The sequence below is a fragment of the Amblyomma americanum genome, chromosome 4 (genome assembly GCF_052857255.1).
Source record: "Amblyomma americanum isolate KBUSLIRL-KWMA chromosome 4, ASM5285725v1, whole genome shotgun sequence".
Classification (NCBI taxonomy): domain Eukaryota; kingdom Metazoa; phylum Arthropoda; class Arachnida; order Ixodida; family Ixodidae; genus Amblyomma; species Amblyomma americanum.
The window spans coordinates 187158964-187182359 of NC_135500.1; the positions used below are offsets into that span (position 1 = coordinate 187158964).

The 23396-nt window shown below is 48.9% G+C and overlaps 1 protein-coding gene across 5 annotated transcripts; it reads left to right on the forward strand.

Moving 5' to 3' along the window:
* Positions 1 to 1648: 1648 nt before the first annotated feature.
* LOC144128836 (beta-1,4-glucuronyltransferase 1-like) lies at positions 1649 to 23396 on the forward strand. Of its 5 annotated transcripts, XM_077662595.1 has the most exons (5): positions 1649 to 1995; positions 13542 to 14460; positions 16152 to 16377; positions 22289 to 22344; positions 23123 to 23396. In XM_077662595.1, the coding sequence occupies exons 2-5, from the start codon at positions 13625 to 13627 to the stop codon at positions 23163 to 23165; spliced, it is 1161 nt and encodes a 386-aa protein (XP_077518721.1). In that variant the 5' UTR covers positions 1649 to 1995; positions 13542 to 13624; the 3' UTR covers positions 23166 to 23396. The 5 variants fall into 5 exon arrangements, with proteins under 5 accessions (XP_077518721.1, XP_077518717.1, XP_077518719.1 ...); XM_077662591.1 differs by lacking the exon at positions 22289 to 22344 and having other exon boundaries at positions 1661 to 1995; XM_077662593.1 differs by lacking the exons at positions 1649 to 1995; positions 22289 to 22344 and adding an exon at positions 9045 to 9110.

Here is a 23396-nt window from a genome sequence, read left to right on the forward strand (position 1 = left end):
TTAGGCCTCTTTTAGTATGCTTTTCTTTCTTTATTTTGCTTACTGCGTGTCGAAAGCAAGAATTTCTTTCTGCTTTCCGCGTTTGGAGCCGTCCCGCTTTTTGATACAAAATAAAATGTATGTTATAAGAACAGATTTTCTTTTTTCGTCAAGAAAAAGAGCAAGGTTTGAAAGGAAAACTGTTTCTTGCACGTGGATGTCTTTTAATTTTAACGAGAATTTTCACAAGGCACAAAATGTTTTAGATTTGAGCTTAGAAGCTCGACTTTTGGAAGGATTCAGAACGAGCCCTGGCGCGGTGGCTCAGTGGTTATAGGGAGCTCGGCAGCTCAGCCAGAGCACCCGGGTTCGATCCCAGCCGCGGCGGTCGCGTTTCGAAGGAGGCAATACGCAAAGCGCCCGTGTGCTGTGCGATGTCAGCGCACGTTAAAGCATCCCAGGCGGTAGAAATTATCCGGAGCTCTCCACTGCGGTGTCCTTATAGTCCGAGTCGCATTAGGACGTTAAACTCCATAAATCAAACCATCAAACCAAACCAATTCAGATCGAGCGAACTCGTTCTGAAGTATTCGCCCTTCTTTGCTAAAGGAATACCCTAACGTCCACCTCGTCAGTGCTGAGATAGGCAAATGTTCAATGCATTCCTGCCGCGTGCGAATTTTCTTGCACGGTTTTGCAGCAACTTACGCGCAGTGGCGTGCCTTCACCGTTAACTTAGAAAATGTGCTGGACAATGAGAATGCTCTATAGCTGCAACTCAGATGGTTGTGTGTACCAGTGAACACTACAGGACATATTCTTCCGTCGTTCTTGAGCTATATAGTCGTGTGTTGTTCAGGGGCGTTAAGAAAAAAAAAAAGAAAACCTCCTTTTCTTGCCTTTTTCTCTTATTTTCTGCAAAAAAGTTCGCTGAGGCCTCAGGTATCACATTGACAACAACGACAACAACAAAAACACGAGGAAAATATGCGCACTCAACTAAAAATGAGGCTATCGCGCACTCTGACGTTTTACACAGAGGTGAAAATCAAAGCATGCTTCGCCACCAACCTCTTGCAATTTATGAAGCTATAACAAGCTATCCCATGATAAAAAAGAACAAATATGGGCCGATCTCGCTATCTACGCGCTAATAAGTCATTCTTCCAAAATTTTCCTCTATATCCTCTCCCCTGCCATCTTTATTTTTATTTTGTGCGCTGCCAGGTTTGCGCAATTTAGGTGCGTGTTTGCGCTCGTGCGACTAGAGCACGCCCTTCAGGTTAATGCGCCTGTGTGTGCGCGTACGCGCGCGTGTGTCGATCGACAGCCTTCAGCTAGATGGCTGCGTGATTAGCCACGGCCACTGCACCAAGCTGCGCTCGCATACACATCGCGCGGATGCGACGATGTCGACGCGCAGGACAAGGTGACACGTTTCCCCGGATTCCCCAGTCAGCGAGTCTGCGCAGAACACGCTCACGGACTGCGATTATTGGGAAGTTGTTGACATTCAGTCAGCCCTGCCCGGCACACGCGTCACCACCACGCTTCGGCTGAACGCATGTTTTATCCGCCCGCGGGGGACCCTGCGTTGGGGAGGGGCTGCTTTAGTCCTCGCTCCAGCTCTTTCCCTCCTCCTCCTCCTCTGTCGTTCTCATTGCCGCCTCCGCCTCTAGTCGTCGCTGATTGCGTTACCTCCCCCCTTTCCCGGACGCGAGCCCCGCATCGGCGGCGAAGGTTCAACCTGCGGCGCGCGCGGGCTCTCGACGCGTCCGGAACATGGCGCGCTGTCCGCCCACATGATTCCTGCCGCGCTACTCCACGGCGTTCGCTGAAGAGGATGGTGTCAAGGGCGCCGAAGCCTACGGCCGCCAGACTCGATGAAGACTCGTTTTGAAGTGATAGAGAGCACCCGTGCTTCCTCATCGTCAACTGACGGCTTGGACTTGCAGAACGTCTCGTCGGGTTGTAACACCGTGTACTTTTGGCGAAGTGCCCCACTTGTTCGTTGAGGTAAGTCGGCCGCTTTCTTGGTGATGTGGGACGATAAGCTGGGCCGATGTGAGCACGCACTCAAGCACCCAGTGCGGGCACACGCGTAGGGATCACACGCTTTGACAAATCTGCGTTGCTCTGCTGCTTATCTCGAAGACGCGGTTTGCTCATTGTGGTCACATTTAGATCGGCATAAAATGAATGCGAAATCGTCCGTAAATTGAGACTTCGGTGCATGCTAATGAAGTTCATGCGGTAGAAATCAATTCTGAGTGCTTTACTGCGACGGGCCTGGTACCCTGAGTTTCGCTAACAGGCGTAAAGAATTCGTTATCACTCGTCAAATGAATATTTCATCGGCGCTGGATGGCGTGGCGCTTAGTTTGACGAATACCTGTGGAAAGTAGGAAAGGTACGCTGTGCAGACGCTAAACACAACTGACGCTTTGCTGTCTGGAAGGTTACGCTCCCACAGAAGGCTGGAACCGGGTGACCTATAAGGGAGTTCAGCTATTTCCGCGTTCATGTGTGTGCTCTCTTCCTCAAATACAACGGCCATTCGTTTCAAATGACACCAGCTGCCGCGGTGGCTCAGTGGTTACGGCTGCTGACCCAAAAGTCGCGGGTTCGATCCCGGCCGCGGTGGTAGCATTTCGATGGAGGCAAGATGCTAGAGGCCCGTGTGCTGTGCGAAGTCAGTGCACGTTAAAGAACCTCAGGTGGTCGAAACGGTCCGGAGCCCTTTACTACGGCGTCCCTCATTGATTGATTTGCTTTGGGGCGTTAAACCCCAAGAAATCCAATGAAATGACGTCACAAGGCGCAAGCTCAGTTTAGTTCATTACACCCGTGAGCAACAAGGGCTGCAATCTTCTTTTTGACCTTTCTCTCCTCGCTTTCTGTAGGGCGTGTAATCCAAGCAGTAATACTTGCGCATGTCCAGCGCCAACCTTGAGTGCTTTGCGTACTCCCTATCTTTCGGGTAGTTAAAGCAAGTGACAAGGGTTGCATGCACTTCTTGTGCAAATTATGCGCGCGGGTTTTCTATTTAGGCTTGTTGTACGTGTTTTCGTCCTGTTTTTTTTTTTTTGGCCATTCTTTCTGCGTTTGAAGGTCATTGTTCCGTATAGCGAAAAGAATGCATAGAATATGTTAAAACGAATTGTAAATCGTAATTTGCGAAGTAGTTTCATGATAAATCATATCGTTTCTACTTGTGCGAGTTAATGTGTTGTGAGTCGTGACTTGTCATTGGACACCATGCGTGCGGCTCATCAGCTAATTTACATTCATAGACTTCACATGTCCCTGCGAGTCCTCATATCACTACTTGCGCGATGATTTAGCGGTTGAGGGATGCGCCACTGCCCTGCGATGGCAGATGCTGCCACAGGTGGGTCTTGCGCTACCGAAGTTGCTCTTTCAGAGCAACCTCTCGCGGTTAACCATTAATTTAGCTGCCACCTGCCAGTGCGGCTTGTTTTCTCAGAATCTGGTGGGTACGCTATAATGACCCCACAAGGTCATGTGGCCTAGGTTGTCCACTTAGGTTGCTTCTCTGGGGTGGCTGCCTTGGCACCCTATACGCCACCCTGTTGTGCGCCACCCTATTTATCGGTCACAACCTCGACAACTCGAAACACTTTATCACCGACTTCGTCTGAATGCTGCATATACAAATGGCCTGCGATACCGTTTTGGACAAATGAACAGTCCGCATTGTGACAACTGTGCTTCGATAGAAACTGTGGAACATATCCTGCTTGAGTGCCCTGCGTATGCTAACGAGCGTGCGTACTATGAACATTGCATGCAGAAGCTCTGCCCAGTGCCCCTAACAATGGACAAAGTTTTAGGCCCCTTAGCCTGCTTCAGGCAACAGAGACTTGCAATGAACTTTCTTTTTACATATTTAAAAGACATTGGACATCTCGATAAGCTCTAAGTTCACTTGCAGGTTACCTTCATGCATTCTTCTTGCAGTGAACTTCGTCAGCCCATTCGTCGGACTATGCACTCCATCATTCCATAGGTTACATCAATACTCGCCACTGCATCCTTAGTACCCATTTCATGGCTGCATTTTATCTTCGTTTTTTTTTCCACCTCTTCCACGCTGCTCTCCTTCAGTCTTTATCTCCCAAATTCCCCTCCCTACGCAGAGTAGCATGCCAGCGATATCGAAACGCCGGCTAAATTCTCTGTTTCTTCATTAAAGAGTCTCTCTCTCTCTCTCTCTCTCTCTCTCGGTCACAACGCCGACGCCGGCTTATCTGCGTAACGGGGCCTTTAACGCTATCGCGTTAAAGCCCAGCGTTCCCTGCGACGTTAGTGCATAGTGAAGAACCATGGTGATCGAAGTTTATCCGTAGTCCGCCACTACGGCGTCTCTGTCTCGCGGGACGTTAAAACTTTTATACTGCAGTCTTATCAAAGCATTTTTTTTTTCATCTTGAGCTGTGTTCATGCTTTGTTACAATGGGCGCACTGTAGGCACGAAATGCCACTTCGGTACTATCTCTTCGCCAGTACATATTCCGCCGTGGTGGCTCAGTTATGGTGCTCGCCTGCTGGCCCTAAAGACGCGGTTCCGATCCCGGCCGCGGCAGTTGCATTTTGGTAGAAAAGAAATGCTACGAACCCGTGCACTGTGCTACGTCAACCCATAAACCTACGTTACATGTCATAAACCTAAACTAAACCAGCCAACCCCTATGGCGTCGTCAGTTTCCAAATTGTTATAATTGCGACCGTAGTGGGAACCGATAGCCTAATAATACGATTGGGTGAATCCGGGTTCTCTTTAAACCGGTTCTTCGATATAGCCAGGTTTGCTTCTGGGTCACGATGTTCATACCACAAATGGCGACATCTCTTGGCAAGAGTGAAGAATTTTGCCATAGAAATTTTGCTCCACACTTCGCCTTCAAAATGGGGCACTGCTAAAGTCACTATAGCGTGAAAGCTGAGTGCGCCTTGCGCACTCTTTTTTTATTCATTTGTTTACTTAAAATACCTGCAGCGCCCTAAGGCATTATTGCAGGGGGGAAATACATATTGTTTGCGAGAGGCCGTCGTGTGAAAAAGAAAGACGAGAAAAGAACAGAATGGCGCCACAATAACAAACAAGAAAAAAATTGAAAGGAATGAACGAGCAAATTAAACGAAGGCACCGCGCAAGCAGCTACACATCTTACAGCAAAGCCCGAAACAATGAGAACTCTAGTTTGGGCTAGTTGGTTCATGATTCACAAAGAAAATGGCGCGAAATGCGGGGACAAAAGAGAAACAAACACGACGCTGGCGCTGGTCCTGTCGTGTTTGTTTCTCTTTTGTCCCCGTATTTCGCGCCGTTTTCTTTGTGAACCCGAAACAATGTTTCACAGTGACGTCCAGCAATTTTCTGGGGAAGTCGATTCCATTCGCTGACAGTGTGTGGAAAAAACGAATAACTAGACATTGTTCCGACAATTAAATTCTCTTATATTGAGTTGGTGATAACACCTCTTAGACAAAAAATGAGGAGGAAAAAAGTAAGGCAGCAACTGCTTTTTCCGCATATTATGCCTCTTGCAAGATTTAACCGTATTCCTACTAAACTTTATTAGAGAGTTTTAGCATAACGGAGACACACTAGCATAGACGTATACCGGATTACTGGACGCCTCCGGTACACGGGCAGTAGCACAGGTGGGGCCACGTATCGGCTGTGCTAAATCTCAATTTAACGAACTGTATCGTGAAAGTAAGAATAAGATAATAAAACAGTCCTCCACCGATGTAGCAGTACCCCCCCAAAAGGGTGCCTAGGAAAGGAAACAATGAATCAGACTGCCCAACTTGCGCATGTGAGCCAAACCTTCAGCGCAACTGCCACTCGGTTTACAAACGAGTACATGTGCACAATTTCTTTCACATTCAGAGTAAAAGCTCTTACATTGCGAGCTTTCCGCCAGTGAAAGTCGGCAGTGATTTCTTCCCATCGCAGCCGCATATAAGAGTGAAAAAAAAAAGCGCAGTGAAAAAACATCAAAATAAGCGGTGCCCGCCTCCGAAAACAAAATCCGGTTGCAAGCTCACTGCACACTTTAGGTCTTGGGGAACGAAGAATTACAATGCTCTGCTGCTCATAAGACATTGCGTGAAACGCCCCCGGTCGCAGCGGTAGTAGGTATAGCTGTATGAAGAAAAAATGCGCGGGCCTGTCAAGTTGCAGACTGAGACTGCAGTTGAGACTGAGAAAAGTGACGGGAACAGATAGAGGCAATAAACTCGCTTCGCAGCCAACGCGTGCGCCGAAGCAATGACGGCAGTTGCGACAACTGCCATGCTTCGCTCGAGTGACGGTTGCTGTACGAATGGTCATGTCGCGTTATGCACACCAAAACAGCAGATACAGGTTTCGTTGCGTACTTCTGCGCCAATCCTTTAGGATGTAAACACTTTAAGCAGAAGGGCTTCGCCAATCGTGTCGGTTCTTCGTACACCGCTCTACAACCATATTAAAAGGGGTAGGTACATGAGCGTGTATCGATGCAAGGAATAAAATGGCGAGAACACACACATGAGCGGTTATAATACCAATAATACATCGCAGAGCGAGGAACCGCTGTTCCTCAGTACGATAGCTTGTATGCACATAGGTAAATGTATTCTAGGAACTGCTCGCATTATGATAGTGCTTGCCTGTATATATAGGGCTGCTCTCTCTTTCCACAGCTCAATAGGGTTAGTTAAGAGCCAGACAATTCAGCGATTGACGCATAATTTCTCGAGACGCCCTTCACGCATGACCGAAACAAAGGAGAAATGTGTACTAGAGGGAGAGAGTATGAAGAGCGTAAGAGCGTGGAATTACTGTTCTCAAGTGGAGTACGTACAGCCTCTTAGCCCTCTTCCGAACCAAGAGTGAAAAGGTATAGTATACTATACATGCACTTTGTAAGAAAGAATAGGCGCGGTTGGAAAGTGATGCTGTAATTCACTTCAGGCATACAGTTCTCAGGGTTTTTTTGTTTAATATCACGGGAGCGTCGGTCAGACGGTCTTTCAGTATCCCATGCAGGGCCGTAGTGGAGAAACGTATCAAGTTTATCATGCTTACTATGGCGTAACGGACGAGCGTACCCGCATGCTCACAGATCGCTTGGCAGTTGCAGTGTCGCCTGCTCAGCTGTTCTGCTGAACAAATGACACTGCAACTTTTTCTCCTGAGCAAACGACAGTGCAACTTTTTCTCCTGAGCAGACGACAGTGCAACTTTTCTCCTGAGCAGACGACAGTGCGACTTTTCTCCTGAGCAGACGACAGTGCAACTTTTCTGATGAGCAGACGACACAGCGACTTTTATCCTGAGCAGACGACACTGCGACTTTTCTCCTGAGCAGACGACAGTGCAACTGTTCTCCTGACCAGGCGGCACTGCAACTTTTCTCCTGAGCAAACGACAGTGCAACTTTTCTCCTGAGCAGACGACACTGCGACTTTTCTCCTGAGCAGACGACAGTGCAACTGTTCTCCTGACCAGGCGGCACTGCAACTTTTCTCCTGAGCAAGAGCAGACGACACTGCGACTTTTCTCCTGAGCAGACGACACTGCGACTTTTCTCCTGAGCAGAGGACACTGCAACTTTTCAGCTGAGCAGACGACACTGCAACTGGTAAGAGCTCTGTGCGCATGCGCGTACTCTCGTCCGTTTCGACATAGTAGCCATCAGAAACTGCATGCGAACGCTACGGTCCTGCACGGTATGCTGAAAGACAGTCTGGGCGACGCTTCCCTGATATTACTACAAAATTGGACAGCTGTACTTCCTTCAGATTCTAGAGATTTGAAATCGACACAGGCAGCTCAATTTTTTTTTTTTTGGAGGGGGGGGGGGATGATGTCACTATTAGTGCGTATGCGTCTTTTTCATTCCTTGCCGCCGCCTCTTGCGCAGCATGTTCAGGCACACGCATGCCGTGTTGATATCACCTTCGGGCCCGTTTTATGACACGCGCACCAAATTCCCAAGTCGAGAGCTCAGTTTTCCCGGTCTTTTTTTACAGTGGGTGGCAGAAGCACGCTCAGCGATGTAGACACCGACGTGCATGTCATTGCGCCTTTCGCAAACCATGCCCAGCTGGTCTAGCACTGCGGGTATGTAGTGACGTCTGCATTGCGCTGTAGCGGCTCATTGGCCGCTTGACAATACATTGCTGGGAATCTTCACAGCGATTCACTTGTCCTGCATATAAGACACTTTTCTTTTATGGGTTTCCCGACTAGCTGCTTGCTTACTCCGCCTATAAGATCTATGAAGACGCGCAGCTTTTGGCGGAGTCGATGTCGGCGTCTTTAAGATCCTGTCGCCGTGCGCCGCCAGTCTTCCTTTGGAAATGTCACGGCCCGCCGCAGACGGCCATTCAATAGGGAAAACTCAATAGTCTCAGGCCCCCTGTAGAGAAGAGCTCCGTTATAAAGACTGATATAATGTATCGCCGTACGTCTGGCCGTTGTACAACTCTCACAGAGCCACTTTGTTGGCCTGAAGTCGTTTCCAATAGGACGTCGCTGACTAATACCGTTGCTAGTGTACCGCTGTTCGATTTCTTTTGTTTTACTTCGTTGCAAAGGCCAGGTGTCACCTTAAGTCCACTAAAGTTTAATGCGGATCGAATGACTCGTGGTGTGGCCATCTTCGAAGTGAAGCGCTACATGCCTCGGTTTTTATTATGTTCATGTCGATGGCGTGCATATGTTCGCTCGTGACGTCTGTTGACTTGTTGGAGACAAGGCATCGCGGCGGGGCTCCAATAAAAGTCATCGTCATGAAGAGACAACAGCTGTGTCCTTGCCCGCTGTGCCGTCGATGTATGAATGCTCATCGTAACGAGACAGCAGCAGCTACGTCTGAATGATTACAGCGCTTGGTGGTGGATGAATGCTGGCTGTCGAAAACGACCTGGCAGAAAAGAGCTGTGTTCAGGTCTCTACTTTAAATATAGCTCGTAAATTGTGCGTACTAAAACATCAATGTCTAAGGGACCCGGCAGACGTCTCTCTGGTCGTGTAGTTCGCTAAAGGCAGCTGTATTGACGCTGCGGAGGGATCGGCTGCGTGTCTGTTCAAGAAGATGCATTTACCTTAGGTGAGCTCATGGAACGTTACATGAAGTATTCTGCTACAAATCGGTTCTCGTATTGGCAGTATATCATCCCGTTTCAATCCACAAGTGCCGAAGGCAACGTAATGGCATATGCGAACCTGGAATTCTAGTTCAGGCACTTCGTGACCGACTTCACGGCACTTCACAGCCGTCGTATTACTACAAGGTGTTACGCGTCCGAAAACTTTTACGAATGTCCACTGTCATCATGAAGTTAGTGTCGTAGGTATCTCCCATAGTTCATCACTATTTTGTCAACGTAAATAGGTCGATTGGGCTTGATTTCTCCGCTTCCTATCCTTCGCATACAAGAGGCCTGTCCCTTCTAGTGAAGATATCTGGCGGGCAAGTCAGTGCTTTATTCTGTATAATGTTGGTTTGGTTTGGTTTATGGGGGTTTAACGTCCCAAAGCGACTCAGGCTGTGAGAGACGCCGTAGTGAAGGGCTCCGGGAATTTCGACCACCAGGGGTTCTTTAACGTGCACTGACATCGCACAGTACACGGGCCTCTAGAATTTCGCCTCCATCGAAATTCGACCGCCGCGGCCGGGATCGAACCCGCGTCTTTCGGGCCAGCAGCCGAGCGCCATAACCACTCAGCCACCGCGGCGGCCGCTGTATAATGTAACCTGTAGTAAGCAACTTCCCTCCGCCGTGGTGACTCAGTGGTTATGGCGCTTGGCTGCTAAAACCGAGGACGCGGGTTCGATCCTGGCCGCGGCCGCGTTTCGATGGAGGCGAAACGCAAGGCGCCCGTGTGCTGTGCTATGTCGGTTCACGTTAAGAAGCCCAGGTATAGTGGAAAATAATCTGGAGCTGTCCATTATACGGAGTCCCTCGGGGCCTATGTCGCCTTGAGACGTTAAACCCCATATGCCACCAGGATAAGCAACGTATATAGCCAGAAGGTCCTCTCTGAGCAAACCAATTCAGTGTTCCCCTTATACGGACTCAGGATAAGCAAATACTATTATGCACGTGCGAGTTTATACTTTTCTGCTTCTGCTAAAGATGCTTTCGAAAATTTCGCCAGAAATACGGCATGTCCACTACGCATAAGGACGCACACTTACCACCTTTGTCGTCTGTTGTGTTCATACCGCGAGCGAGCGCAAGTCTCCTTTCTGTATTCTATGAGTTGACTCATTTCTGCCGACGTTGGGCTTATTTTTAGCGCATATATCCCACTCACTGACTAGCAAAAAAAATATGTTTAAAGGGACTGTTTAAGAAGACACTGAAGGCTACTTCACCCAATTTTTGTTTGCTGTAGAGTTGATACTATGGTACTTTCTAGATATATTGGTGTTTGTTCAGTAGTACACGGCACGTTTAATGCTGAGAAAATTACATTTCAATTTTTTTTTCCCTGCCACTCGATGCGAACAGGGCTCCGTGATCACCGTTATGAAAATGAAAATGATTGGCGGTATAGCCTAGCCTCTGGGATCAACGCAGGAAACTCTCTTAACGCACCGCAGTTTGGTTGCGAAATCGACCGAAGGGTGGCGACATCTGTATTTCACTTTTTGACCGCTTTCTAGCTTATAAAGCTCCGTTTTCAGTGAACCCGGCGTCTTTCTCGTTAGAACGCGGTAACCTATCGCCACTGGCCAACTTCAGTTTTCCTCAGTGACCCTTTAGAATCAATCAATCAAGCACACAAGCATGCTATACTCGGATACAACCCCCCCCCCCCCCCCCTCCAGAAAAAAAAAACCTGCTTTTCCCTGTCAGAGGACCCCCTTCCAGCCAATGGCGTCGGCCGGTTCTCATGAACCTGCTAGCGGGACAATGCAGGGAGTGGCGGATAAAAGCGGACGGTACCCTCCTTGCAGTGTGGGGGATAGTCCCTTCCTTGCCTTGTAACCACTCCCTGCATTTTCACGCTACTCACGCTAGCAGGCTCATGAGAATAGACCGACGCCATTGGCTGGAAGGGGTCTTTTGACGGGGAAAAACCGCTTCGTTCTTGACTTGTATCCGACTAAAGATCTCGTCGAAATGCAGAGTACTATACGATGCGTGAACCGCTCCATGTGCGAGTACGAACCAAGGACAGAGTACGTTAGCTCTTATTCGACGACTCTGCAAGGAAATTACAGCAAAAAATGTTGATACCGGGAGTATTTGATAAGGGTAATTATTGTGACATCCGGCTATATATGAGCTCGACCTGGGCCCTTGCGACATCCGGAGGGCGATCCGCGAGGGGGGCACGAAGAGATTCCGGCAGCCTCGTTGCGCACTCTTCCAGCTATGCCGGATGCATCGCCTCCGGCCCTCTAGGGGTGCAGCGCACGGCGGTTCTCTCCTCATCAGTAACGAGAGACGCACATCTTAACAGGCTATGCAATAGACTTGTCAGCGACTGTGAAATAGAGGGAAGGGGAGTAGGGCAGCCCCCTTCCCTTCTCAAACTTAAGAGGGGTGGAGGATGGAATCAGTTTTCCTCAACCCCACAACCTCGCGCGTAGAGGTTGTAGGTCCCTTCTCCAGACCGAGCACAAAATCCGTGCTACTATAGGCTGTGCATATGTATACGTAGTCTGATTCAAGCTTGCTAACGAGCTCTGATATGAACTGTGCACGTTGGTTTAAATTTAATTAAGTTTCACTGTCTTCCTCTTCAGCTGGGATGCATGCATGACGGTAAGAAATAACTCGTCAATATTTGTTTTCTTTCTCCCTTTGAATAATGAAAAGAAGGCGATGATTTGCTAATTTGTGTTGTTTTTTTTTTGCCCCACTGTCCCCTCTAGATCAAATTGCAGGGAGCTGGGCGGGGCAAATTGTACATTCAACCACTGCATGAAAATTTTATCAAGGTGCTCGCAGTTTGGTCATGCTCCCTCTCATATATGCGAGACAAGTATGCTCGTGTAAAACGCGTCGCAGTCTGCCTTTTCTTCGCCGCCTTTCCGCCCCAGCCGACGCTTGGAAATTCTTGCTCTCCTTTATGTCTGCGTAGGTGCACGTATATAGATGCCCGCAAATGCATGCGGGTGGATTCCTATGACAGGCGCCTCCTTTGCATCAGCACACCGGCGATGGCGGTGCAGGGCGTCGTGTAAAACAACACCAGCCGCGTAAATCATGTTCCCCAAACTCGCCCGCACACACAAAAAAATATATACATAAACAAAAGGTAGACCAGCTTTCGTGGGGACGCTTGTTGGCCGGCGTTTACCCGCGCGCATAATTCCGTACGCCGGCGGTTCTGCATGCGCCGAGCCTTTCACGGAAGGCGGCGCATTTGCTCAATCCTTAGACGCATGCGACACCTGTTCCGGAAGCGAGGACTGTCCGATTGACGAGAGGGCACTCGTTGTTGTTTCTTTTTTCTTTTTACTCCCCTTTGCTGCTGCGTGTGCGCGCCTTTGTTTTTTGGCGCCGCTTGAATGCTTATACGCGAGGCGTTTTCGGCACCTGAATGCAACCTCCGTCGTTCGTGGCGGCAGCGGAGCTGAAGCCGTCGTGGGTACTTGTTGATTAATGAGCGTGATGGTTTCCGCGTTTTCTCGTTGGCACTGACGACGTGGAGGTGATTTCCTCACTTAGCCTTCGAAATCTTCGTAATCGTGCACAATATCTGTAAGACATCGGATAGTTGTGGGTCTATCTACCTGTAAATAGCCTGTGGTAGTCCAGCCTCAACGCTGTAAGCTTAAGCACGGCTCATAGTCGGACCGCGAGAAGTCGTGCTCAGTTTAGATGCAAATAAGTTGAAGAGTCGTTATCATGGACACAGCTGTAAAAGCGATATGCGGTAACCCTTTCATCGCGAACTCGTGATTTCAAGATATTTCTTAGTCTTTTAGAGTGTCCCGTTGGTACAGATCTTATACTGTCTTTCATTCGTGTTCGCGCCGTTGTTTGACCATCCAATATCGCAAATATGACTTTTATTTGCTGCTTTCTCTTCGATATATTAATCTTAATCATCAGCGCCACTCATTTTTCGGAAGGCGACGCGAAATTCTCTTTGCGCCTTTTTTTAACATGTTCTTAAGTGCTCCGGACTTTTTTATATCTGTCTGTAGTTACTATATATAGTGGGATACAACTCAAGAACGAAGCAGCAGATGCCCCACAAAGAAGTCGTCCAGCCAATGGCGTCAGCTGATTTCCACGACGCCGCGGTTAATCCGATTTAGCCGTGGTTAATCCTTTTCCATCTGTCACTCCCTGTGGTCTCATGCTAGCAGGACGAAAAGGATTTAACCATGGCATCATGAGAATCAGTCGACGCCAATGGCTGGAGGGCGCCCTATGACGGGCATTAGCCGCTTCGTCCTTGAGTTGTAACCAGCTACAGTCGCTCGCTATGAATGCACTTGCTACAGCTTCATCACACTCGCTTCTGTCATGTTTGTTTCGTTTGTTTGTTCTACATGTTTGTTTCGACGCAGGGATGCCTCGCCGAAGGGATGCTCACACAAATCGCGGCGGCGGCGTCTACGAGCAGCGAATTTCCTGACCCAGCCCCGACGGTATGTACTGGAAGCTGCGCCGGAGCCTCATCTTGACGGTCCTCAGCGCGACCTTATTCGCTCTACTGTTCACCTGGGCGTCCTTCAGGAGCCGCATCCTCCTGCACGATGATGCTTGGAAGGAGAGCTCTCTCCAGCGGCCGGCCTTGCGCAGCATCTTCTCGACGTACACCGACGTCTTCACGCTTCCGCCATTCACGCTCGACTCGCAGTCCCTGTACCGGATCTACCACAACGCCATAGTGGGTAACAAGTGGTCGCCCTCCAGCAAGGCGGCCGTGTGCCTCTCCACCATCGCCTCGCTGGACCATCTGCACTGGCTTCGCGAGCTGTCCGACCACTGGACCGGCCCGGTCTCGGTGGCCGTGTTCTTCAGGGAGGACTTCGACCTGCAGCTCGTGGTGACGTACGTGCACGTGCTCAGGGTGTGCTTCGCTGCCATCAGGTTAAACTTTAGCTTCCACTTTGTGTCGCCCCTGGACAGGAACAATAGCGGCGCTAAGGACGCGTTCGCATGGGAGGACAGCGACGAGCCGCTCTTTTGCGACAGCCACCGCGCCTTGCTGCGCGCCTTGCTGACGATGCAGCGCAGGCGCGGGTGGCCCCGCATGCCGTTTCCACAGAACCACCTGAGGAACGTTGCCCGCGACGGGTGCGTGTCCAGCCCGTACTTCTACGCGACGGATGTGGATGTGATGCCGCAGTACGGGCTCTACGAACGACTCTCCGCGTTCCTGGCGCGGGAACCGCCCTGTGCTAAGTGCCTGTACGTGGTGCCCGCCTTCGAAGGCACCGAGTTTGCGGTTCATCCGAGAACGAAGAGCGCGTTGCTCAGCAGGTGAGCGGCACAGGTATACACCTCGTGGACGCACCATCGTGCAGGGTAAAAAGAGTTCAATGTGGGCTAACTTGGTCACTGAGGAATGAATACTTAACTTGTTATATATCGCTCCTCAGGTTATACCAGCATTAACTGTGCACCAGAAAAAGTTAATTTAGTGCGAAAAGCGAATGAGTTCTAGGGCTCAGCATTTCAAAACGATGTACGCGCTAAGGTGTGACGTATGTCGCTCGGCTTCAGATTCCAGTTCTACTATCCGATGTGTACAGTGCACCCCCTACCGGTGCCAGCCTGTAAATTCTGCCCTTGTTCACACCATCATCTACCACTTAAATACCCCCTCCAGTTGTCACGCACACTGCGGCGGTCTAATTTCGATGGAGGCGAAATTCTAGAGGCCCGTGTACTGTGCGATGTCAGTGCACGTTAAAGAACCCCAGGTGGTCGAAATTTCCCGAGCCCTTCACTACGGCGTCCCTCATAGCATGAGTCGCTTTGGCACGTTAAACCCCCATAAACCAGTTGTCACGCACATACGCGAACTTCATAGGTGCCCATTCAGTCCCTTTAAAACCACACACTCAAGACCTTCACAGCGACCTCTCTGAAGCGTTCCATGTATACGCTATGCCCATACCACAGTCGCAGTAAGGCGGGTCCCTTGACACGCTGATACCTTAGGCAGCTCGCCCACCGGCTCACTTGTGACTCTCTCATACAAGCGTGCGTGCGACTCCCTGTAATACCCTACGATCCTCCGCGATCCCCAGTTTGTAAAGTAAAATGTGACGAGGTTTAATTTACAAACGCATCGTCAAGGCACACTACACACCTCTGCAACTCCTTTCGGATATTCCCAAAACTCCCCTCAATCAGCTTCCATCAGACTCGCATCCTCCACAAGTTCCGCACCAACACCTTTTTCACTCCAGCACACCTGCTCTTTTTTCGTCTGTGGCATGGCCTCTCCGGCCGTACGGCTCCTCGTCGTATATGCTTATCTTGAGCCCTGTGTCCTTCAGTGCTCAGCAACCCTTCAGACTTCATTGTTCTTTCCTCCCACCTGGAGTACTTACCCACCATCGTACCATCTTAGGGTCCCAGTAACTCTCTGCCATCTGGGCGACCAACGCAACCTGGCACTCCATGCCCAGGGCCTTCTGAGCGCTTAAGCTGCCGCTCGTGAATAAAGCGATATTATTTTTCTCACCAACCTTTCCAATTTCAATAATTCATTGTCATCCTGATGAACTGGTAAGTAGATTGCTTAACGACAGTGTTCGCCCAATAGTTTTAATGGCATCAAGAAAGCGCGAGGTGGTAAAAATGTTTTTTTTTTGGTTAACGCAATCTGGGGCCTAAAAAGGCTCTTGACACACGTTTGCAGCGAGACGTTGCGAAATCTTCTTTTCCTGTCATCTTTCTCACGCAGCGTTACAACCAACACCAGGTACAGGTTGTCCGAATTGCGGCAGTATACGTCAACTTTTAATCACGTGCGTTATACTATGATGTTATGCCCTCTTCTTGAAATTTCTATATTTTGTAATTTCTATTTAGTTAACCTACGCTTTCAAAAAACAAGATTGGTTTAATGCTGCAATATTTTGCGTCGCCGCCGTATTAACTGCGATGTTAATGTGTTTTTCTTTCTCTCTCTCTCTAAACAAATGTCCCCGTGATTACAGAACAGGCCAAAAGAAAGAGTTCCGAGTGTATCACGCAGTGGCCTTCGGCAAAAATCAGCGGGCAACGAATTTCAGCAAGTGGAAGAAAGTCCCGAGCAAGGACGAAATGTTCGCGGCGTACGAAGCTGTCTTCGAATTCGGCTACGAGTGCTTCTACGTCGGCCCACACGACGTTCCCAAGTTTCGCGAGATATTCATCGGTTACGGGTTCACAAGAAACGTTCAGGTACTTGTGACCTCATTTTCTTTGACAAGAGTATGCGCTGTGGAAACCGCGCAAAAGAGCTCAGTTGGTTTCTTATGACCACTCTGAGTAATAAAAAAAATCCCAGTCTTAATGCCTTCCAACAGACGGGAAAAAATTGGAGAGGACACTTAAGCTCCGCCTTAAAGGTATGACGCGATAGCGTTAATGTATTTCGACAAGGCTGTTCGACCCCAGTGCCGCCGGGTACCCACCGGTGATGCAATGGGTACAAGCTTTCCCCTGCGTGGTGCTCGGCTTATTTAGGGTGAAATGCTTCGGAAATGGGTCTTTGGCCTCACCTTGAGTAGCAGAAAAAAAAAAAACCTTGTGCCATGGCGCTCTTTGGCCGCAGATGCCCTTGCGTCATAAAATTCATCATCACCATCATTTCAACAGAGCTGGCGACTGGGCGAGTTGGTACTTAATCATCTTAAAACCAGCCAAAAGACGCAACACATCTACGAGGAAAGAACACGAGACAAGGCGTATGCCCACGTATGCGGAATTGGTCATCATTATCACCTGACTACGCCCACTGCAGGGCAAAGGCCTCTCCAATGTGTCTCTAATTAATAACCTGTTCTTTGCCAGCTGCGTCCACCGTATCCCCGCAAACGCAGAATTGGTCAATATCTCCTTAACATCCATAGTTCCTTGGGAGTCCTCATACCACTCCTGGCTCTGCGGTTCAGCGGTTGAGCGGTGCGCCACTTCCCTACGATGGCAGGTGCTGCCACCTTTGGGGGATTGTGTGAACCAGGTTGTGCTTCCTGAGCGACGAATAATTAATTTAACTGCTGCCTGCCACGGTGGTCAGTTTGCTGACAATCCGGTGGGCAAGTTGCGATGACGCCACCAGGTCACGTGACCTAGGTGGCTCACCTAAGTTGTTTCTCGGGGGATTTTTCGCTCACAACGCCGACGACGCCGGGTCATCTGCAGAACGGGGTCCTTAACGCCCTCTCGTTAAAAGTAATGGCGGAAGCTGGATCGCCCACGAGATCCCCCGAAACGGTCTAACCTCAGGCCCTTCGCAGGACGCAATATTCTGGTGTCAGAGCGTTCGCCTTTTGTGAAGAGGCCCTTGGTACAATCCCAGTGCCGTGGGGAACCGATGGGCTTTTCGCTCCTTGCCAGCGCCCCTGTCCATGTGCTCGGTCTTCTAAGGGGTGAAGCGCCTGGGAAAGGGCTCACCCTGATCTCGTATACCAGTATTGTTTGCGGTTTACGCCAATTCCACCTGTCGTCATGTAATTTAAGCCTCTTGGGCGGCCTGAATCTCCATTCCGCATGCAGATGGCCGATTCTCATTGACCAGTAGGTGCTTCATTCTCATTGGTCAGGAGGGGATTGCGGGGATGAAAATGGTGACGTCATTGAGTTTTAACGCGATGGCGTTAAATTCCCCGTTACCCAGAAGATCCGGCGTCGGCGTTGTGAGCGGAATATAGGGCGGCGTAGGGTGCCGCAGGTGGCCACCCGCCAGAGGGGTAACCTAGATGGCTCACCTAGGTCACGTGACCTTGTGACTTCACTACCTGCCCATCGGATTGTGAGCAGAGTGACCACCGTGGCCGGTGGCTGGTTGTTAAATTAATGACTGATTGCGACAGTTGCTTGGGGAGAGCAGCTTAGTTCGTACAAGCCCCGCCGGTGGCAGCACCTGCCATCGCGGGATAGTGGCGCATCCCTTAACCGCTGCACCATTGCGGTATGATTGGTGTGAGGACTCCCAGGGGCCTATGAATTATTACTATAAATTATTATGAATTATTAAGGCAGTGCTAATTGCCCCTCTAGTTTTTCGGGTACGGATGGCGCGCATGAGGCCGTAAACTCCGGAAAACCTTACTGATGCGTTTGTCCCTTCAGAATTGCCGGCGTATCCTGTAATTCCCGCTTGCACGAAGCCAATTACATAGTCTTGTTCCCAGTTTTATCCGCAGTCTAAACCGTCAGCTAGATTTGAGGAAAGGAAAGGCAAGATATACAGAAGCTGCGACTCCTCTGATGAAAGGGGATCACTTTTGCTACATAGGAGAAAGCTCGGTGAGGCACCCGATAGATAGCGCTTGTATTTGGCATTGGCTATAGTCGCTGTAAAAATTTTCCAGTGACTTTAGCATTGGCTAGGGGTCCTATATGTTGCGCCACATTGGCGCTGGTACAGAACTCCAGTCGCACTTCTCATATCTGCCGTGCCGTCTGCAGCGGCCGCCTCGTGGGTTGGTTTGCCGACTGCGTGCCCCTGTCGAGTCCTGCTCACGATTAGACGCAGAAGACGCCTCACAACGACACTGGCGAAGCACATAGAACACGCCATCAAGTAGAATGAACTTGCTGCTTTCTTCATTGGACATGTACTTCCTGAGCTGGCTCCAAGGTACGCAATGTCAGCAACAACTGAAACGCGAACAAGCGAACTGAAATGCCGTCTCAAAAATAAAAAAAAGATTAACTGCTAGAGGACAGATAGAAGCGAGATTAATTAACAATTATAACGAACTGTCTTCGCGTCTTCTAAATGAAATTATCCTGCTTTGTATAAGCTTTTCGCGGCTGAGGTCATGTCAGTTTGCTGTTTGTTTCAATTGCCTTGTTCGCGTTTCATTTTACGCTGACGGTACATCGGCCGATTCATCAAAGCAAAAGCGTTATCTTCGGAAAGAAACAGGTCTGCGTACGTTTGACGATAACAGATTCCACTTGTGCGTTTCCCGGCTAACAGACGATGCACACAGTCGGCATTCCGACTGCTCTTCGCCCGTTGGTCGCCACAGCACATCCGGTCTACAGCTTTTCGTTTCGCGGCAGTGTCGAGAGGTGATGCAATAGTTAGCATTAGTTAAGCATAAAACGCCTCAATTAACTAAAGGTAACATCTCCGTCCACCTCCTTTGCCAACGCTAATTTTGTCGACGGTGGCAGCACGTAGGTCGGGCACTGCTGTAACAAAAAAAGATGTCCATGGAAAAGTGAGACAGTTACTGCGCCTTTCATTTCCTCAACCAATTTTTCCTCTTTTTTTTTTCCGGCAGTTCCGAAGCGATAAATGCATCAGAGGCTTTCCAGAGTTTCCGGCATCATGCACATATACTAACGCTTTAAGACGCAATTTCTTGTTTTTATTCACCACCCTAGACACCTAACTTCGTTCAGATCTCCTTAGTTCTCTCGACATCCATCAGTGTAACTGATTTTGAATGAGTTTTCGAAAATTTTCACGATACGCAACGTTCTATGTTGTTGCCATGCCCTGCAAAAGTCTGAAACACTTGGACTGCGACTCTTTTTTCACGTGGAGCACGTGAACGAGTTGTGGCGACTCTCGGCATGGGCGAACGCTCGGCGCGGACCGGCGGACAGATTTCATAGCCAAGTCCGAAAGCAGCCTCTGACACAGAGTCCAAACGTGAACTCCTCCGGCAGCGTCTCGCGCCAAAAACACCTCCTAGCATGGGCGAGTTCCTCGGCAAGTGTTCCTTGTGGAGCCCTGCCAACGTGTTTTTTCTACCTTCAAGCTCGCCGAGGATCCCGTAATTGACAACGCCCCCTTCGCCGCATGAATTCATAAGCTACCGGAGAACACGTTTGCGTCGTGTTATTTATAACCACTCTACGGCACTCCGCGTCGCCTCGCCCTGTCGCTGGGAGTCCATTTGGTTTTGTTCCTTAGCGAGCAACGGTTTCTGGATATGTGCATATTTCATGCATGCCGGTTTCGCGTGTCGTGAACCGACGTTTCGCTCTCCCCAGCGCGTATCTATTATTTCTTCCACGTGCGGTCTCCGCCCGCAAAGACAGCTGAGCGCCGCGCTCTGGACGGTGCCGTTTTTGGGAACGACGGGCGGACGGACGGCCGCACATGTCACCACCACGGACCATTGTAAAGTATAATTAGGTCCCCGGAATCCTGAATATTTAGCTGAGGCCCACGTTGGCCAAAACTCGGCCTTTAGAACAGCACCCGGGTTTGCTTGAAATATTCAGCTTTAATTTGGTACTACGCAAGAGGTACGACGCTGTTGCGTTGATGTACGTGTCTCTCGCGCGAAAGAAACAATAATTATTAGAAATCTGGCGGTAGCGAGAACTGCTGCAGGTTACTTTGTGTTAAGAGGACAGGCGGGAATTTTGCTGAGCATTTATTTATTGCCGATGTTGTGCTTGGATGCACATTTGCTTTTCGGTGAATGAATTTGCCCTGTAATGAGTGCGAGCGTAAGAAAACTTTTTCATGCACTTAATACTCTCTGGGCAGAAACGACTCGGCACTGGATGTTTGCGCGCGGCCAGAAACCTGAATTTTCGAAAACCTAAAAACCGATATGGATATTACTTACGGTGGGCTACAAGCCTCTCAGTAAATGAGAAGCCTATACTGAGATAGTCAATCAAGTATTAGTTAACCAGCCTGCTAATTCTGCTGCACACCACCGCTGACAGTTATGTGTCTAAGACAGCGCTCTTACGCTAACAGTACTTGGTGAAAGACCCTGTATATTGGAAGCGTCTCTGTCTGATTGCTTGCGTTTCTTTTCCTACAGGAATTGTGCATCATGACTTTGACTTCGGACCGTAACTGAGTGTCTTCACACGCTGCAGCGTACACAAATTATTTAACAGCTCGTGCATAAGGCCAACTAACTTTGTTTCTTCTGTGTCAATGGTCATTTATTCGTTTCCCACAGGTATTCTTTATCCTTACTGCAGAGCAACTTGTAGATTTTCAAGGAACACGCGAAAACTCCATACTAAAATGTTCTTTTATTGAAGAGAAAAAAACACCTTTATGCGTGGAAACCAAGCATTCGTGCATGTACGAACGATATCACTCTAACACATTTTGTTGTAATTTCTGAAAAGAACGGAGCAGTTCATTACAGCCGGCTGATCACATCAAATGATCTCTTTCGGAGGTTAATAGAAGTTTCACTTTCTCATTGTAGTCGGTTGATTTGAATGTGGTACGCCGCAAGCAAGTCACGCGATAGACAGTCTTCGCTTCTACACCGTGTTCTAATTTTAAACCCCCGAAAGGTGCAGCTATTGCGGTCACCGAAATGACCGAAAGGAAGTTGCTTTCGGAAATTGGTCGCAGTGCGCGGATTTTATGCGAAGAAGGATAGAATTATCAGTGCATCAGACCTTGTTTAGTTCGTGATAGGCATTTTCCTAATGAGAAAATTCTTGCTATGGAGTAACCTCATAAAGATCTGTCGTACAAATGCCTTATATTCAAGTCAGTCAAGTGTCATGCAGATGTCTTCATTGTTACAAAATCATACGTTTTTCATACAAATGTCATTCAATATCGCACAAACTGTACGATATTTTTCTGACAAAGTCTGCGTGGGGTTACTGCATTTTCAGTAGGGTAGTTGGCGTTGACGAGTCCAGAAAATCCGGATTGATCGAGAGGGTTATGACGTCACTCGTGGAGATGAGATGAATTGTGATTTAAGGTCACAAAACAACTCAAACGTCATTATGACATATAAGAATGTGGAGTGAATTAATTGCCCTGAAAGGAAAATTGTAAATGTAAGATGAGAATCGAACTTGTGTCCTTTGGATCGCGAGTCAGACGCGGTGCCCCTAGGCCATCGAGGCACGTTCGTTCTACACGGTTAAAGGGAGGTCTTGTGTGTTTTTTCCACCAGCGCCCGTGTCGGCGAAGTGACGCGCAAAGAGGACCGCAAACCTTTTAAGGGACCCATTAACGCCATCGCGTCATACCCTTAATGCGGAGCGTGAAAGGCAACTGCACCACTTTTTGAGAATTCCGCACTACTCAAGGATTCAAATTTCTATAGGCTGCAGGTAAAGCACACGGCAAGTTTTTGCGCTAGCGTTTAAAATAGTGACGTAATCGAAGATTTATTTTTAGGCTTCTCCTAAATGCACCGGAGGAGTGCGGAGAAGCTCGGCGTCACGTCACGGAAGGTAAGATTCCAAATTTCCGCTGCTGCCAACCATACCGTGCCGTGCTTAGTTGGATGCTACCAAACAACGCTCAGAGGCCTCTGCTTTCATTGGCGTTGGCTTTTTTTATTGAAAACAAGCGTTTATGCGTTGGGCTATTGCCTCTTTGGTTCTGTTGATGCGCAGCTTTCCTCATGTATACCTGATATACTTTTTTGCTTTTGTATAACTTTGTGTGCATTTCTCCTATTTTTGTTACATGACGCATAGTTGTGTTTAACTGTTATCTCTTTCTGTGAATTGCGATACCGTATCCGAACTCACATGTTTTTTTGTGTTTTGCTGTACGTTACTATGTTTTTCTGATTTCTAACCTATTTTACACAAACTTCTGTATTTGACCCCCCTTACACAATGCCTCTCCGGAAGCCTGTAAGGTATCTGTAAATAAATAAATAAATAAATAAATAAATAAATAAATAAATAAATAAATAAATGAAATTTGCTTGTAGCATCGATGGCGTCATGATGCGCGCCCCCCACTTGGAGCTGTGCGCTGCAGAGAACCTTGACGGCCGTCTCGATTTCAGTCGGCGATTACGTCACCATTTCAAATGCTAGCCCGAAAGAACTTCGCATTCTTTACCTGCAAGTTTCACATATTCGACCCCTTTAAGGTCGTAGATTTCTAAAACTTATGCAGTTGCCCTTTAAATGTGTCCTCCGATTGTTTTGTTACCAGCTGTTAACGAGAACAGTTAACTGTGCGCTAAGCAGAGAAGTGAAACCCTCGTTACAGGCCCTGGAGGCTCACCTGGCCGGCTTCCGGTTCTTGGTGCTGAGCGACGCGTTCACAATCCACCGGGGTATGCGCAACACCACCGTCAACGAGAGCTTCCGCAACGCGGAGAAGTCGCGCAACTACCGCATCTTCCTCGGCTTCCGCAAGACCTTGGAGCACCGCTATGGCAAAGGGCGCGAGTTCACGTGACCACGCCGCTGGGGAGCGCGCGCCTACCAATCCTTGTGGTCACTGTCCTCAACTAGAACAATAAATGTTTCGGTGAAGATCA